The sequence below is a fragment of the Oenanthe melanoleuca genome, chromosome 4 (assembly GCF_029582105.1).
Source record: "Oenanthe melanoleuca isolate GR-GAL-2019-014 chromosome 4, OMel1.0, whole genome shotgun sequence".
In the NCBI taxonomy this organism is placed as follows: domain Eukaryota; kingdom Metazoa; phylum Chordata; class Aves; order Passeriformes; family Muscicapidae; genus Oenanthe; species Oenanthe melanoleuca.
This window is the reverse complement of record NC_079337.1, coordinates 69,042,630-69,060,944: the sequence shown is the minus strand read 5'-3', so window position 1 is coordinate 69,060,944 and position 18,315 is coordinate 69,042,630. Positions and strand designations below refer to the sequence as shown.

The 18,315-nt window shown below is 54.8% G+C and overlaps 1 protein-coding gene across 1 annotated transcript; it reads right to left on the bottom strand.

Moving 5' to 3' along the window:
* Positions 1-467: 467 nt before the first annotated feature.
* CCT7 (chaperonin containing TCP1 subunit 7) lies at positions 468-18,312 on the bottom strand. The gene is made up of 12 exons (XM_056490096.1): positions 18,133-18,312; positions 14,796-14,949; positions 12,089-12,195; positions 11,360-11,485; positions 10,211-10,263; positions 8,035-8,206; positions 6,933-7,097; positions 6,095-6,283; positions 5,535-5,632; positions 4,933-5,065; positions 3,058-3,264; positions 468-1,561 (listed from the first exon to the last, which is right to left on the bottom strand). The coding sequence occupies exons 1-12, from the start codon at positions 18,136-18,138 to the stop codon at positions 1,331-1,333; spliced, it is 1,641 nt and encodes a 546-aa protein (XP_056346071.1). The 5' UTR covers positions 18,139-18,312; the 3' UTR covers positions 468-1,330.
* Positions 18,313-18,315: the final 3 nt, after the last annotated feature.

Here is an 18,315-nt window from a genome sequence, read left to right as displayed (position 1 = left end):
AGGCCAGGCTGGAGCAGCTGGGACAGTGGGAGGTGTCCCTGGATAATCTTTCTGGTCCCTTCTAACCCAAACCATCCCATGATTCTGTATTTATACACTGTCCTCCTTTAACACTTGTACTCACCAGACCCAAGTGTCCCCACGTTCTCCCAGCACCATTTTCCTGTCACCTGGATCCACCCCTGGAGTCCCTGGAGCTGTCACACAGCTGCTGCCCTGAACCTCCCCCATAAAGAATGGAAAATGAAAATGCCCCATTGAGCAAAAGCCAATTAAACTGTCCCTGAGCAACACCCAAGAGCTGCAGGCACACAGAGATTGCTGGGGTGTACCTGCAGTCTGCCCTGCTCTCCAGCACAGCACCTGCTCTGAACAGAGCAAAAACCAAAAAAGAAAGGTTCATTTTCAACTCCAGTCCTGAGGCCTCACAGTGCAGAACAAAGCAGAGAACAGAGCAAAGCCCAACCTGCCACAGAGACAAACTGGTTTTATTGTGGAGCCTGGGCTCAGAGTGCCAGCAGAGCAGAACACAGATCAGTATAAACAGCCCAAAGCCCCTCCCTGTGCTGGCTGCAGCCCCCAGGGAAATGCCCCAGGGAATGCCCAGGGCAGGGCAGGGGATGCCAGGAGCTGCTCTGACCAAACCCAGCCAGGCTGCACTAATTACCACGGGGTTTAATTAGGGAATGACCCATCAGTGTTTGTGGCATGGGCAGGAGCTGCCTCTGACCAAACCCAGCCAGGCTGCACTAATTACCACGGGGTTTAATTAGGGAATAACCCATCAGTGTTTGTGGCATGGTCAGGAGCTGCCTCTGACCAAACCCAGCCAGGCTGTCACTAATTACCACGGGGTTTAATGAAAGAAGAGCCCGTCAGTGTTTGTAGGGCTGGGAGTGGGCAGGAGCAGCCTGTGACCGAAGCCAGTCGGGCTGTCACTAATTACCCCGGGGTTTAATGAAGGAATGGCCCCTCAGTGCTTCTAGGGCTGGGAGTGGGCAGGAGCAGCCTGTGACTGAAGCCAGCCGGGCTGTCACTGCTCCCCTCAGTGTTTGTAGGGCTGGGCATGGGCAGGAGCAGCCTGTGACCGAAGCCAGGCTGTCTGTCACTGCTCCCCTCAGTGGCTGTGGGGCTGGGCATGGGCATGGGCATGGGCAGGAGCAGCCTGTGACTGAAGCCAGGCTGTCTGTCACTGATCCCCTCAGTGGTTGTGGGGCTGGGCATGGACATGGGCATGGGCATGGGCAGCCTGTGACCGAAGCCAGCCGGGCTGTCACTCATCCCCGGGGCTGTCGCTGCTCCCCGCGGGGTGTGATTCCACAACAACCCCTCAGTGGTTGTGCGGGCGGGTGCGGCCCCGGCCCCGGCCCGCAGAGGGAGGGTTCCCCTCCAGGCTGGAGCGCGGGTTGCGGATGGTCTCGTCCACAGACACGATCAGACACGCGGCCTCGGAGGCGGCGGTCAGAGCGTTGATCCGCACCACGGCCGGCTCCCACACACAGGCCGAGAAATTGTCTGCGATGTCCTCGTTGGTGACATCCACGCCGTACCACATCCCGCCCTGGGAGAGGGGACAGATCAGTGACACATCCTGCCATGGGGACACAGAGATCAGTGACACACCCCACCCTGAGGGACAGAGAGATCAGTGCCACATCCCACCCTGGGGACACAGAGACAAGGATCAGTGCCACATCCTGCCCTGGGAGAGAGGGGACAGATCTGTGACACATCCTGCCATGGGGACACAGAGATCAGTGCCACATCCCACCCTGGGAGAGGGACAGAGAGATCAGTGCCACATCCCACCCTGGGGACACAGGTGCTGCCCAGCACTGTCTGTGCTGTGCTGGTGCTGCCCAGCACTGTCTGTGCTGTGCTGGTGCTGCCATGGACTGTCTGTGCTGTGCTGGTGCTGCCCAGCACTGTCTGTGCTGTGCTGGTGCTGCCATGGACTGTCTGTGCTGTGCTGGTGCTGCCCAGCACTGTCTGTACCTGTGCTGGTGCTGCCCAGCACTGTCTGTGCCTGTGCTGGTGCTGCCATGGACTGTCTGTGCTGTGCTGGTGCTGCCCAGCACTGTCTGTGCTGTGCTGGTGCTGCCCAGCACTGTCTGTGCCTGTGCCTGGTGCTGCCCAGCACTGTCTGTGGCTGTGCTGGTGCTGCCCAGCACTGTCTGTGCTGTGCCTGGTGCTGCCCAGCACTGTCTGTGCCTGTGCTGGTGCTGCCCAGCACTGTCTGTGCCTGTGCTGGTGCTGCCCAGCACTGTCTGTGCCTGTGCTGGTGCTGCCCAGCACTGTCTGTAGCTGTGCTGGTGCTGCCCAGCACTGTCTGTGCCTGTGCCTGGTGCTGCCCAGCACTGTCTGTGCCTGTGCTGGTGCTGCCCAGCACTGTCTGTGCTGTGCTGGTGCTGCCCAGCACTGTCTGTGCCTGTACCTGGTGCTGCCCAGCACTGTCTGTGGCTGTGCCTGGTGCTGCCCAGCACTGTCTGTGCTGTGCTGGTGCTGCCCAGCACTGTCTGTGCCTGTGCTGGTGCTGCCCAGCACTGTCTGTCCCTGTGCCTGGTGCTGCCCAGCACTGTCTGTGCCTGTGCCTGGTGCTGCTCTCAGCGCCTGTTCCTGCACCTGTTTGTTGGAGCAATGATCTCCACACACAACAGTCCATAAATCTCCCACCTTTTGGCCAGAGGCCACTGGCTTTGGAAAAGGACTATAAAAAGTGACTTTCCTTAAGAGACTCTGAGATCTCTTTCTCCCCATTGGATTGAAGACATGTCTATTGTCAGATGACCACGAGGATGCTCCTGTCCGTTGGGAGCTACATTCCATCCTTTCTCTCTCTCTCTCCTTTTACTTCACTCCTTTATCTCTCTCTCTCTATCACAGAACTGAGTTGTTTTCACACAATAAACTGCATTACTGCTTTCTGCTGAACAAAACCCGAATCTCTTGCTCTTGTTTCTAAGGAACCATCACACCTCCTGGGCTGAGTGGATGGTGACACATTCCAGAATTCACTTCCACCACCCAAGCCCGAGGCTGTGCCTGCCCCAGGGGTACCTGTGCGTGCTTGGCCCGCAGCTTGTTGAGGATGTTGGTGGCGTCGAAGCCGGCGTTGTCGCAGAGCTGCCGCGGGATGATCTCCAGCGCCTTGGCGTAGGCGCCGATCAGCAGCTGCTGCTTGCCCGGGATGGTGCGCGAGTAGTCCCGCAGGTACCGGGACAGCTCCATCTCGATGGCCCCGCCCCCCGCCACCACCGAGTCGTTCTGGGGACAGGCAGGGCAGGCAGGGCTCAGGCAGGGCTGGGGAGCACAGCAGCCTGCCCTGGTCCTGCCCCTGAACGGCTGTGCTCACACTGTCTCATCCCTACTGGAGAGATGCCCCTCAGGTGGGCACATCCTCCCTTTTCCTGGTGAGCTATCCCACCAACTTATCCCACCAATCTCATCCCTCCTGGGGAGAAGTCCCTCAGGTGGCACATCCTCTCTTTTCAGAGCACATCCTTCCCTTTTTGGAGCTTTCTCACCGAATTATCCCACTGAGTTATCCCACCAATTTTCTCATCCCTCCTGGAGGGATGTCCTCTGACTGGGCCATGGTTAGATTTTCTCATCCCTCCTGGAGAGATGCCCCCTAGGTGGGCACATCCTCCCTTTTCCTGGTGAGCTATCCCACCAACTTATCCCACCGATTTTCTTATCCCTCCTGGAGAGGTGTCCCCTGACTGGGCTGTGGTTAAATTATCTCATGAGACATCCCTCAGGTGGGCACATCCTCCCTTTTCCTGGAGCTTTCCCACCAAGTTATCCCCCATGCCTTAGTGCCCATGGTAACCCTTTGTAACCCACTGCCCCTTGCCCCTTTGGTACCACCCTTGCTGTCCCCCATAAACCAACCCCCTGCTTCTGACCAGTTCACAGGGAGCTGCTGTCCCTGCCCCCTTCACAGAGCTGCTGGATAACAAAGGATAATAAAGGGTAATAAAGGAACTGTGTGGAATTTGCCTTATGATGCTTCTGTCTCTGTCCCTGAGCCAGCCTGGGACAGCCCCACAAGCAGAGCTGAAATACTGAGCTGCATCATTGACCAGAGCTGATCACGAGCAGCCCCTGGCTGCTGCTGTCCCTGGGGCTGTGACAGCACTGCTGGCACTGACAGGGACACACCAAGAACCTCCCTGTGTCCCTGGGCTGTGTGACAGCACTGCTGGCAGTGACAGGGACACACCAAGAAGCTCCAGGGGCAGCCCAGCAGCTCAGCCCTGCTGTGCACAGGATAAAGGGGGGTTTGGGGACACTACAGCCAAAGGGAGGGATGGCAGCTCACAGGAATTTCCTTCACTTCCATATCCCTTGTATATCCCCAAATCATCTGTTCTGCTGGTGCTGGATACTGAGTTCTGCAGTTTAAGACTGGCTCAGGAGTGAAGGGGGAGAGGAGAGCAGCAGAGTTTGTTATCAGAGGCTGCACTTGCTCCCCTGCATTCCTCACACAGACTGTGCTGTCTGCAGAGGGCAGCAGGACAGAGCTCTCCTTTGCTCTTGGTCAGTTTTTCTGGCTGGCTGAGGCAAAGAAGCTCCCTGGACTGTGAGGTTTTTTTCCTTTTTCTTGGAATTGTTCAAACCTGTTCTGAACTGAAAACCCAGAGGAGCACTGGGAGCTTACACCTGTGGCTCACCTGGGCTGTGACATTTCCCAGCACCAAAAAAAACTCCAAACAGCCTGAGTGAGCCAGGCTACACCCCATGGAAGGGACTCTTCTCAATGTGTCATCCCTTCAGAGCAGTGAGAGGTGTGCTGTTTGCATTGTTCATTTTTGTGCTGGGAAGTGTTAAATAAACAGGTTTTTCTCCCACTTCTGTGTGAGGCCAGCTGGGGGGGGATGCTGGCTGTTCCCTCAGGGAGCCCTGCAGCTCCAGCTGTGGCCAGCTGACCTTGATGGCTCTCCTGACGATCATGATGGCGTCGTGCAGCGAGCGCTCCGTCTCCTCCATGAACTGCTCGGCGCCGCCGCGCAGGATGATGGTGCAGGTCTTGGCCTTGGGGCAGCCCGTGAACAGGTTGTACCTGGCAGGGGGGAGCCATGGAGAGCCTGCTGAGAGCAGCAGAGCCACCTGCAGCCCTCACATCCTGAGCTGCAGAAGGGAAATCCCAGCAAAATCCATTCCCCAGCCAGCCCCCAGGACTGCTCCCCCAGCAAAAGGAAGGACCCCAGTGTGCTGTCCCCACTGGCAGGACACACAGAACTGCCACCATCAACCCCAAAATGTGATGGTTTTCCATTACCACTGCAGAATAAATGTGCATTTTAAAAGCATTTACAAGAGGTGGAATCTCAAGGAATTCTTGCACCTGCCCCCTCTCTCAGCCTCAAAAAGCAGCTTTTGGCTACAATAAAATACAAATTCTGTAATAACCCTGTTTTCATCTCAACAGCCTGAGAGATGTTGACCCTGCCAATGCTCTGAGCCCAACTTTCCCCCCCATGAGAAGGCTTGCCCAGCACTACAGGATGGCAGCTGGTGTTTGTTTTTACCTCTCTCCCCCAATCTGGGTCTCCTCAAAGAGCTCACAGCGGCCCAGCACATCATCTGACAGGGCATTGACACTGGTCTGGATGGATCCCCCACAGGCCTGCAGGGAATGGAGGCAAACATGGAACTAGCAGTGCTGACAGCCACACCAACCTCCCAGCAGGCTGCACTCCTCAGGGACAGCCCAGCTTTGGGATGGTGCAAGCTCATCCTGCAGATTCAGGAAAACTCTTCTCCCTTCCTCCCTCCCTCCCCTCCTATGGACCCAGGCCAACCCTGGACAGCGAAATAAATTTATGCAGCTTCAAGGTGCTGACACACAGGCTCCAGAGTACAGGAGATACACAAAGAAAGCTCATGCTGGAACAGGGAGGAACTCAGGAAAATAAACCTCTATTGATGCACTGATCAGATTTTATATAAAACACCACACTGGCAGTGTGTGACTGCTCATCCCAGCAAGGAACAGCCTTGTCCTCTGGAAGGAGCAGTGAGGTCAGTGGGAATGGCAGCTGGCTGTCAGAACTGAGCACAAGGCTCTCCCCCAGCCAGGGCAGCTCACCATCATGGTCCTCTTGAGATCCTCCTCGGGGACACGGCCAGCACAGAACATGTCCCTGTCTGCAAAGTACTGGGTGGCCACGTCCCCAATGGGCAGCTTGGACAGCACCACCTTGGCTCCTGACTTGTGGATTTTGTCCAGTTTGTCATACAGGATGTTCCACTCTGCATCCACGATGGCCTGGTAGTCCTGGCAGGACAGAGGGACAGTGCTCCTGTCACAGGATGCCCCAGCAGAGCTCTGCCAGGAGGAGCCCTGCTCTGGCACTGCCCAAAGGGCTGCCAGGACCTGAGCTGATGGCTCAGCACAGCTGGGCACAGTGACAGCTCCCACACCTGTCCTGAGGCTGCTGTGACTCCCAGCCTGCTGCACCCTCACTCCCCCAGGTGCTCCCAAAGGTGAGGGATGGGCAGAAACCCCTTTATCATGGCATGGTTTGGGTGGGAAGGGACCTCTGAAAGGTCACCCAGTGCAGGGACACCTCCCACCATCCCAGGGGGATCCAAGCCCTGTCCAACCTCACCTTGGAGATTCCCAGGGATGTAGGGGCAGCCACAGCAAAGCTGGGAATTGCAGCCCAGGCAGGAATTCCTTCCCAAGATCCCAGCCCCATCTCCCCTTTCCCAGTGGGAGCCATTCCCTGTGTCCTGTCCCTCCAGGCCTTGTCCCAAATTCCAGCTCTCCTGGAGCCCCTGCAGGGACTCTGAGCATTCCCTGGAATTTTCCCTTCTCCAGGGAACATTCCCAGCTCTCCCAGCCTGGCTCCAGCCCTCCCATCTCCCCTCACCTGCCCCAGGTGTGTCAGGGATGCAGCAGCCCAGGCTCCCCAGTCTCTCACCTCCACTGTGTTCACTCTGACCTCAGCATTGTCCTTCTCAGCTTTCAGCTCCAGCTCCACGTTCAGCAGGGCAATTTTGGGGGACTGATACTTCTTGGGCTGCATCTCAAACCCAGCATAGGAGAAGGTTTTCTTGAAGGCAACTCCAGCCACCAGCTGTGAGTCCTGCAAGACAGGGATGTGCCTCAGGCTCAGCCCCTGGGGTTCCTGCACAGGGTTAATGACAGCTCCCCCAGGACACTCCTGCCTCCAGAGCCTTCCCAGCACCTTCACTAACCACTTCTAGAGCAAATGAGCAGCAAGGGTTTCTTTCAGCTCTCTGTCCCTCAGAACTCAGCAGCCTAAAGCTCCTCACACAACCTGAAGATCAAAGGATGGAGCAATCAGTTCTCTCCCTGCTCTCCTTCCCTTTCCTCCCCTTTGAACTTTTGGGTATTTCTCATCCAAAGCCCCACTGGGGGCTGCTTTTTGCTCTGGTTTGTCTTTCCAAGTTCCACCACCACCTCCCAGGTTTTCTGCAGTAGACAGCCCTGTCCAGCCCCATTCCCTGGCAGGAGCTCCTCCATTTCCTGGGGGATAAATCAGGATCTGCACCTCCCTCCCCACAGGGACTATCCCACAGCCAGGAACAATCCAGCTGCAGTCCCAGACACACAACAGCTCTTCCAGCTGTGGCATAAACCACACATCCCACCTGCCCTGCCCACCCCTACATCAGCTTCATGAGGTTTTCCTTGCATTTTTCCATACAACCAGGACTTTTCAGGACTTTTGGATCCAGAAGTAATAAAGAACAAACAAACCCCTCAAAAAACCCCCCCAAAAGCCACCAACCAAATGAAGAAAAAAAGAAAAAAAAAACCAACCAAAACTTATTTGCAGAGAGAGAAATGGAATTTTTTCAGTTACAACTTTTGCTGCAGTGAGGTGAAGATGTATTTAGCTCAAAAATCAGAAACTCTGCCTTTGGAAAAGAAACCCAGCCCTATCTGCCAAGCTTCCTTCTCACACCAACAGCTTTGCTCCACTGTCAAGCCAGGCAGCACCTCTGCCAGAGCTGGGGTCCCTGTCCCCCATCCCTCCAGGAAAGCTCCACACTTACTTCCAAAGCTCCTCCTTGCACCTTCTTTATCCCAATCATCTTGAGCTGTAACAAGTCATCCAACATCATCACAGCATCCACAACCATCTTGGAGAAGAACTCCTTGCTCTGGGAGATGAGCTTGGAGCTCAGGGCTGTGGCTGCACACTTTTCCAGGAGACTCCTCTGCTCACTGCAGGAAAGGAAAAACAAAGGTTTTGTCACCTGCCAGATCTTTCCACAAGCCCCAAACACTGCATGTGGCTTTGTTAATCACAGAGTTAGAATGGAAAATACCTTTAAGATCATTCAGTCCAGCACTGCCCCATGTCCCCAAGTGCCACATCCACAGGGATTTGAACACCTCAGGGATGGGGACTCACCCCTGCCCTGGGCACTTCCCATACTTCACCACCCTTTCCAGGAAGGAATTCCCCCAATTTCCATCCTCATTCCCTCTCCTCCTGTCCCTGTTCCTGTTCCCAGATCCCAAATCCCCCCGGTGTCCCCTCCTGGCAGGGAGTTGTGCAGAGCCACAAGGTCCCTGAGCCTCCTTTGCTCCAGCTGAGCCTTCCCAGCTCCTCAGGGATTCTCCATTCCCTTCCCATTTCCTCAGGAATTCTCCATTCCCTTCCCATTTCCCTCAGGAATTCTCCATTCCCTTCCCATTTCCTCAGGAATTCTCCATTCCCTTCCCATTTCCTCAGGAATTCTCCATTCCCTTCCCATTTCCCTCAGGAATTCTCCATTCCCTTCCCATTTCCCTCAGGAATTCTCCATTCCCTTCCCATTTCCCTCAGGAATTCTCCATTCCCTTCCCATTTCCCTCAGGAATTCTCCATTCCCTTCCCATTTCCCTCAGGAATTCTCCATTCCCTTCCCATTTCCCTCAGGAATTCTCCAGCCCCTTCCCATTTCCCTCAGGAATTCTCCATTCCCTTCCCATTTCCCTCAGGAATTCTCCATTCCCTTCCCATTTCCTCAGGAATTCTCCATTCCCTTCCCATTTCCCTCAGGAATTCTCCATTCCCTTCCCATTTCCTCAGGAATTCTCCATTCCCTTCCCAGCTCCTCAGGAATTCTCCATTCCCTTCCCATTTCCTCAGGAATTCTCCATTCCCTTCCCAGCTCCTCAGGAATTCTCCATTCCCTTCCCATTTCCCTCAGGAATTCTCCATTCCCTTCCCAGCTCCTCAGGAATTCTCCATTCCCTTCCCATTTCCCTCAGGAATTCTCCATTCCCTTCCCATTTCCCTCAGGAATTCTCCATTCCCTTCCCATTTCCCTCAGGAATTCTCCAGCCCCTTCCCAGCTCCTCAGGAATTCTCCAGCCCCTCTATCTTGTCAAGAGGGGCCCAAAATCAAAGCTCAGCTCCCCCCTGTCAGTGGGGAGAACAAGGCACAAATCCCAGACTGACAAATCCCAGGCTCCTTTTCAGAGCTTGAGAATCACCCCAGCACTGATGAGGCTGATCAGCTTTTATGCACCCAAAATCAGAAAAGAGCAGGTGCTTTCCTTCATCCCAAGGCAGAAGATGTTTCTGGAACCCTCCAAAGGCAGCACATTCCCTGAAGCACTAAGTCAGGCAATAAATGTGCAGCAGGGTGGGTGACACAGACACACCAGGGAGATGTGGAGCCACTCTATTTCCCATCACAGCACCACACTTGGGGCTTTTTCCAGCATAATTTTAGCATTTGGTTTGGACAAGCCATTCTGGTTTATTCAACTGCTTATCAGTTGAAATACTTCAAATTAACTGCAGGTATCAGCAAGGTCAAGTAGACAAGAGCAAAAAACCCAGGGAGAAAAGGGACTCCAGTATTCTCACCTCAGCTGGAGGGATCACTGCTGTGAGTATCTGCCTTGGTGCATGACAGCTAAAAAGGGATCTGATCCTCAGGGAATGCTGAGATTTAACAGTGCCACTGAATGCAGCAAGAGCTCCAAGAAAAATAAACCAGGACTCTTATTTTGGTGGCCAGCTTCCTCCTGAGCACTGGGAGACACTGCCCTACATCATCCCTGCAGCCAAGTGAGAGCACAGCACTGCCCCTGGAGGAGCAGGAAATCCCAGGGGAACTGGGAGTAATCCCAGGGAAACTGGGAACAACCCCAGCACAGAACTCAGGAGCAGCCTCAGAGCACTGAGGTGCAGCCCAGAACACAAGCAGCTCACCCCCAAGGGAAACTTACTCTTTATCCTCCTTCTTCACAGACACAGCGATGTCTCTGATCTTGTTCACAGCCTGGCAAAAGGCAACAGCTGGATTAATTCATGATTTGTGCTCCTGAGCTGCTGAGAGCTCCAACCTCTCTCTCTGTATTTTGTATTTTGCTCTCTGCTTCAACGTCACTGAAGTGTTTAAGTTATTCCCAAGGAACACACCAATATATGAGCAGTGGGAGGAGGCTCAGAGCTGCTTCCCTGTTTGCTTTCAGCAGGGATCCTGGCAATCAAAGGGCTCCAAAAACCACCTTACTGGGACCAACAGGCTCCAGGAGACACCAGGTTTGCTAAGAAGCAGCAGAGAACAGGAGAATGGGAAAAGAGTTTTCCTATTTATTCCTCCTTCCTTGGGAAAAGCAGCATGGCAGAGGTGCAGACTGGCAGCAGCAGGCAGTGCAGCAGGAGAGGCACTGCTGCTGGCACTGCCCCTGCCCATGCCCATGCCCAGTGGCATGTCCCTGTCCCACAGCTGTCCCTGTGGCTTTCCCACAGCTGTTCCTGTCCCAGTCCCAGCTGTCCCAGTCCCAGCTGTCCCTGTCTCAGTCCCAGTCCCAGTCCCAGTCCCTGTCCCAATCCCAGTCCCAGCTGTCCCAGTCCCAGTCCCAGTCCCAGTCCCACCTGTCCCAGTCCCAGTCCCAGTCCCAGCTGTCCCAGTCCCAGTCCCAGTCCCACTTGTCCCAGTCCCAGTCCCTGTCCCAGTCCCTGTCCCATCTGTCCCAGTCCCATCTGTCCCAGTCCCAGTCCCAGTCCCAGTCCCATCTGTCCCAGCTGTCCCAGTCCCAGTCCCAGTCCCAGTCCCATCTGTCCCAGCTGTCCCAGTCCCAGTCCCAGCTGTCCCAGTCCCAGTCCCAGCTGTCCCAGTCCCAGTCCCAGTCCCAGTCCCAGTCCCAGTCCCAGCTGTCCCAGTCCCAGTCCCAGTCCCAGTCCCAGTCCCATCTGTCCCAGCTATCCCAGTCCCAGTCCCAGTCCCAGTCCCAGTCCCAGTCCCAGTCCCAGTCCCAGTCCCATCTGTCCCATCTGTCCCATCTGTCCCATCTGTCCCATCTGTCCCAGTCCCAGTCCCAGTCCCAGCTGTCCCAGTCCCAGCTGTCCCAGTCCCCGTCCCCGTGCCTCACCAGCTGCGTGGCGGTGCGGAAGGCGCGGATGATGATCTGGGGGTGCAGCCCCTCCTCCACGTAGGGCTTCACCTGCTTCAGGAACTCAGCAGCCAGCAGGGTCACAGACGTGGTGCCATCACCCACCTGCAGGGACAGGGGACACTGGGTCACCCCATACTGTCACCCCCACACTGTGCCACCCCCACACAGTGTCACCCCACACAGTGTCACCCTGCACTGTGTCACCCTGCACTGTGTCACCCCACACTGCAAAACCACTGCAGAGCTTCCAGGGAAACCAGAGCTCAGGGATTTCTCTGCTCTCAGACTTGAGGCTGAATTCCCCAGTGATTCAGAGCAGTCTGGATGGGAAGGGACTTCAAAGCTCATCCAGTGCCACCCTCATCCCTGGGCAGGGACACTCCCACTGTCCCAGGTGGATCCAGCCTGGCCTTGGGCACTGCCAGGGATCCAGGGGCAGCCCCAGCAAATCTGGGAATTGCAGCCCAGGCAGGAATTCCTTCCCAAGATCCCAGCCCCATCTCCGCTTTCCCAGTGGGAGCCATTCACTGTGTCCTGTCCCTCCATCCCGTTCCCAGTCCCTCTCCAGCTCTCCTGGAGCCTCTCTGAGCATTCCCTGGAATTTTCCCTTCTCCAGGGAACATTCCCAGCTCTCCCAGCCTGGCTGCAGAGCAGGCACAGTAACTCCCAGCACTCCATGAGCACCCCCAGGCTCCCTGCCCCCACCTCTGCATCCTGGGACTTGGCAATGTCCACCAGGGTCTTGGCTGCAGGGTGGACGACGTCCAGCAGCTTCAGGATGGTGGCCCCGTCGTTGGAGATGGTGGCTTTGCCTGGGTTCAGGGGGAGAAGGAAGTTAAAGGCAGTTTTACAGCACCAGGGATAAAGCCCTGCCTGGGGCTCTCAGAGACCTCAGCAGGTTCCTCTGCTCCACCTGAACTGAGTCTTTGCAGCCCATTGGTGGGGCAGGTTCAGTGAAGTCCATCTGAGAGCAGAAAAACTTTCCCCACCAACAAAGGTCTGAAATTCATTTCTCTCTTCTCAACAGCCTCCCAGACAGATAAAACCATATTCTAGTCTGAGACTCTCATGAAAAAAGATCATAGGAATTATATTAGTTCTTAGATAAATTTAAATCAAACTGTCCTTTTGATCAAGGATTTTATTACAGTTCCTATTTGTAAAAACTACTTGAAGACAACAGTAAGCCTTTTCACTCCACCCTTCAGTAACAAAAATAGTGAATAATTTGTTTGGTGACTTCTTACAAGTGTTTTCAGAATGAGGGCAAAGCTCACCTCTAAATCACACTCCAATAAAAAGATCAAAAATCAACCCAGGAACATCCACTGACCTCACACTCAGCCACAGCTGCTGAGGAACCCCACAGGTACCAAGAGCCTCATTTAAAAACAGAGATGACCAAAACCACCTGGAGACAGGTTCAAGACTCTGTTTCTCCTGTCTGGCATGGACCTACACTGGACACATCCAACCCCACTGACTGCATGTCCCAGCAGCCCTGGGGAGCAAGCAGGGAACCTCAGGCTGCACTGGCAACTGTCCTTTACTCTACAGGGGACACCAACTGCCATTTATTTTACAGACGACATAAATTGTTCTTTATTCTATAGGGGACATCAATTGTCCTTTACAGAGGACATCAATTGTCATTTATTCTATAAGGGACATAAACTGTTCTTTATAGGAGACATAAGTTGTCCTTTACTCTACAAGGAACATCAATTGTCCTTTACTCCATAGGAATCATCAATTGTCATTTATTCTATAGGGGATATCAATTTCCTTTATAGGAGACATCAATTGTCATTTACTCTACAGGGGACATCAACTGTTATTTACTCTATAGGAGACATCAATTGTCCTTTATAGGGCACATCAACTGTCATTTATTCTATAGGGGACTGACAATTGTTCTTTTCCTCTATAGGGGACATCAACTGTCATTTACTCTATAGGGGACATCAACTGTCCTTTATTCTATAGGGGACTGAAAATAGTCCTTTATTCTATAAGGGACATAAATTGTCCTTTATTCTACAGATGACATTGATTTTCCTTTACTCTATATGGCACATGAATTGTCCTTTATTCTATAGGGGACATCAACTGTCCTTTATAGGGGACATCAACTGTTATTTATTCTATAGGGAACATCAATTGTCCTTTATTCTATAGGGGACATCATTTGTCCTTTATTCTACAGATGACATTGATTTTCCTTTACTCTACATGGCACATGAATTGTCCTGTATCCTGTAAGGGACACCAAGGTGTCCAAGTGCCACTGAGACAGAAGCACCTCTGCTGTGAGAGCCAAGCACTGTCATTTATTCTATAGTGGGCATCAACTGTCCTTTATTCTATAGGGGACTGAAAATAGTCCTTTACTCTACATGGCACATCCTGTATCCTGTAAGGGACACCAAGGTGTCCCAGTGCCACCGAGACAGAAGCACCTCTGCTGTGAGAGCCAAGCTCAGCTCAGGCTGAGGCCTCTGCAGTTCAGATCCGTGCCAGTTGCATGCAGAGAGGTTTGATGTAGCCCTGGTGTAACTGGAGTGCAGTGAATGGTGCAGGGAGTGCAGTGAATCATGCAGGGAGTGCAGTGAATGGCGCAGGGAGTGCTGTAAATGCTGCAGGGAGTGCAGTGAATGGTGCAGGGAGTGCAGTGAATGGCGCAGGGAGTGCAGTGAATGATGCAGGGAGTGCAGTGAATGATGCAGGGAGTGCAGTGAATGGTGGAGGGAGTGCAGTGAATCATGCAGGGAGTGCAGTGAATGGTGGAGGGAGTGCAGTGAATCATGCAGGGAGTGCAGTGAATGGTGCAGGGAGTGCAGTGAATCATGCAGGGAGTGCAGTGAATCATGCAGGGAGTGCAGTGAATGGCGCAGGGAGTGCAGTGAATGGTGCAGGGAGTGCAGTGAATGGTGCAGGGAGTGCAGTGAATCATGCAGGGAGTGCAGTGAACCATGCAGGGAGTGCAGTGAATGGTGCAGGGAGTGCAGTGAATCATGCAGGGAGTGCAGTGAATGGTGCAGGGAGTGCAGGGAATCATGCAGGGAGTGCAGTGAATGGCGCAGGGAGTGCAGTGAATGGTGCAGGGAGTGCAGTGAATCATGCAGGGGTGCAGTGAATCATGCAGGGGTGCAGTGAATGGTGCAGGGGTGCAGTGAATCATGCAGGGAGTGGTGAATGGTGCAGGGAGTGCAGTGAATCATGCAGGGAGTGCAGTGAATCATGCAGGGGTGCAGTGAATCATGCAGGGGTGCAGTGAATGGTGCAGGGAGTGCAGTGAATCATACAGGGAGTGCAGTGAGTGGTGCAGGGAGTGCAGTGAATCCTGCAGGGAGTGCAGTGAACCATGCAGGGGTGCAGTGAACCATGCAGGGGTGCAGGGAGCGCAGGTTACCCCGGTCGTCCACGATCAGCTTGTCCATGCCGCGCGGGCCCAGCGTGGTGCGCACGGCCTCGGCGATCACCTGGCACGCGTTGATGTTGCTGACCAGCTGCGGCACGCCCTGCGACGTGTCCGTGCCCTCCTTCAGCAGGATCACCGGCGTGGGCTGCAGGAGGAGGCAGCAGCAGTGTTAGCCCACCTCACACAGCCCCACAAAGACATCACCAAAAATACAGATGTGCTGGGGTGCCTCTGTGTGGGGGTGTCGTGGTTTGAAATTCAGGTTTTCCCCGATGGCCGCCCAAGAGACTGGAGGAGCTGTTCTCTGACATTCTCAAGGTTGTTTATTGTTCCCTTATCTAAGAAATTTTTCTCTAGCTGACAGCAGTCTGTCCAGCTTGAGATCCAGGGCAGAATGCCTCAGCCCTGGGCAGGGCTTATCTTACACACTCTAAATTACACACCTAATATCTACAATGACTTTCCACAATACCCTGTCCAATTCTGTCCCAGTCCAATCCAAGAATGACAACTTGACATTCAACATGGATGGCATAAAGAAGAAGGAGGAAGAGAAGTACCACACCCAAAATCCTCTATGTTAGCCATGAGCCCCCTAATATAAACATTCCTAGAAATTCACCTTTCTATCTTCTAACAGTCTAGTTTATACTCTACTTATTTTTGTGGCTTATATTTCTTCCTGCAACGCTGGCAGATTTCTCCAGGGACTCAAGTCCAGCCCCCAAGACCCCTGGGCACCATGCCAGGACCTCTGAGACCCCTGCCAGGGGGTCTAGAGGCACTCAGGGAAGCCAGGGGAACACCCTGCACTCCCAGAGGGGTTCTTTCTGACTCCTGGGTGCTCCATAGGCACCTAATCCAGGCTCTACAGGCTCCTGCTTTCAGCTCTTGGCTCTCACTTTGTTGGGTTATCTTAAAATAAGCAAAGCAGCAAATAGCTAAAAAAGTTATTTATTACTAAGCACATCTCATTACAAAGCACATCAGTCTCAACAGGCAATGGTAAATGCAGTGACAATAAGTGAATGGATAAAAGCTGAATGGTTAAAAGCACCAACTCTTCCCAATACAAACTCTTATCCAGGATTTTCCCAACAAGCTCAGACACAAACTCAGACCACCACTCCTTAACCTGTTAGAATTCCAGTTTCTTAGCACACCAGGTTATGTATAACACTGTGCATACACTCTATTGTGCTCTAAGAAATGTCAGCAATATTCTTACTGTAGCTCTTTTATGTCTAAATCCTGTCTGCAGCTGTGGGCCTGGAGCCTCCACTGAAGATATCAGTGTGTTTCAACCTTCACTAGAACTCACACTGCTGCTGTGGCATTTGAGACCTTTTACTTACTAAAAGCATCAGAACTCACTCACTCAATCCCTGCACTCTGATTTCTCTCTGAAGAATTCAGAGACCCCTGATCACTGACTGCAGCACCTCTGCTCCACACAACCCAGCTGCTTTCCACCCCCACTGCTCCCACCACGCTGGGGATTCCACAGCTGCTCCCACCACACAGTCATTGTCCCAAAAAAACCAGGGGTGCTTTTTCCCACTGAAGTTCTGATCTGATGCTGGCCCGGAGGAGACAGAAGATGCAGGAATTACAGACACACTGAAGAATTACAGACACTGAGGAACCAAATCTGGGGGGTGGAAGCACCAGAGCAGCTGTGGCTGCCCCATCCCAGGCTGGATGGAGCTTGGAACAGCCTGGGACAGTGGAAGGTGTCCCTGCCCATGACAGGGTGGGATTGGATGGGATTTAAGATCCCTTCCAGCCCAAACCATTCCCAGAGTGCTGCAACCATTTCACAGGCAAAGCCCAAACAGAGCCAAAATTTGGGATGCACTGGTTTGGAACAGCTGCCAGCAGGCACAGAGCAGAATTAAACTGTGCTTGTCACACTGAGGGGTCACAAGTACAAGAAAAGAAGCTACTGGAGAGGGTTCAGTGACGGGCACAAAGAACATCAGTGGGGTTGGAGCATCTCTTGTATGAGGAGCCTGCAGGGGCCTGGTTAGGCTGAGAGGAAATCCCACCAATCCGTACAAATCAATAATTCAAGGTGATGCCAAGACTCCTTCTGGTGATGCCCAGCAACAGCACAAAAATTAAAACACAGGAAATTCCAGTCAACATGAGGAAGAACTTCATTGCCTGGAGGGTGACAGAGCCCTGGGACAGCTGCACAGGGAGGGCCTGAGTGTCCCCTCTGGAGACATCCCATACCCACCCGGACCTTCCTGTGTCACCTGCTCCAGGTGCCCCTGCCTGGCTGAACTGAGCGACCTGACTATAAGTGACCCCTAAAACCTGGAAAGATTTTGTGGAACAAAACGAACAGCTTTCGTGCACAGCCAGCAGAGCAGGAATCCCAAGGGAAAATGAACCGTTTATCCCCGGGGTGGAGACACATCCACCTCCCGCATCACCGCGGGGCGCGGAGCCGGGACCGGAGGGGACGCGGGGCCGAGGCCGTGGGGCTGAGGGATGGAGCTCCAGGCTGCCCGCTCCCTTCCCTTAGAGCTCGGAGCTGCCCGTTCCCATCCCAGCAGCTGCGGGATGGAGCTCGGAGCTGCCCGTTCCCTTCCCTTAGAGCTCGGAGCTGCCCGTTCCCGCCCCAGCGGCTGCGGGATGGAGCACTGTGCTGCCCGTTCCCGCCCCAGCAGCTGCGGGATGGAGCTCGGAGCTGCCCGTTCCCTTCCCTTAGAGCTCGGAGCTGCCCGTTCCCATCCCAGCAGCTGCGGGATGGAGCTCGGAGCTGCCCGTTCCCTTCCCTTAGAGCTCGGAGCTGCCCGTTCCCGCCCCAGCGGCTGCGGGATGGAGCACTGTGCTGCCCGTTCCCGCCCCAGCGGCTGCGGGATGGAGCTCGGAGCTGCCCGCTCCCTTCCCTTAGAGCTCGGAGCTGCCCGTTCCCGCCCCAGCGGCTGCGGGATGGAGCTCGGAGCTGCCCGTTCCCTTCCCTTAGAGCTCGGAGCTGCCCGTTCCCATCCCAGCGGCTGCGGGATGGAGCTCGGAGCTGCCCGTTCCCATCCCAGCAGCTGCGGGATGGAGCACTGTGCTGCCCGCTCCCGTCCCTTCCATCTCGGTTCCGGCGGGGCGCGGCCCCGCACAGCCCGGACCCCGCCAGGCCTGCGCGCAGTGCCGGCTCCATCCCCGCGGCGGCTCCATCCCCGCGGCCCAGGCCGCCGCCACCGCGCCACACGCGGTCCCTGGCGGGCGGAGGGGCCCTGCGGCCCGGGCAGGGCGGCGGGACGCGGGGATGGCGGCGGATGGCGGCGGATGGCGGCGGATGGCGGCGGGCGCGGGGGTCACTCACCATCATCGCGGCGGCTGCTCGGTGCCGGCTCCCCCACAATGCACCGCGCACGCCCAGAACCTTCCCGGGGGCGGGCCGGAGGTGGGATCGCAATTTGGCAGGGAGGGAAGAGGGCGCGCAGAGCGGGGAAATGAATGGAGCAGAATTTGGCAGCGGACAGAGCGGTGACAGCGAGCTGCCCGC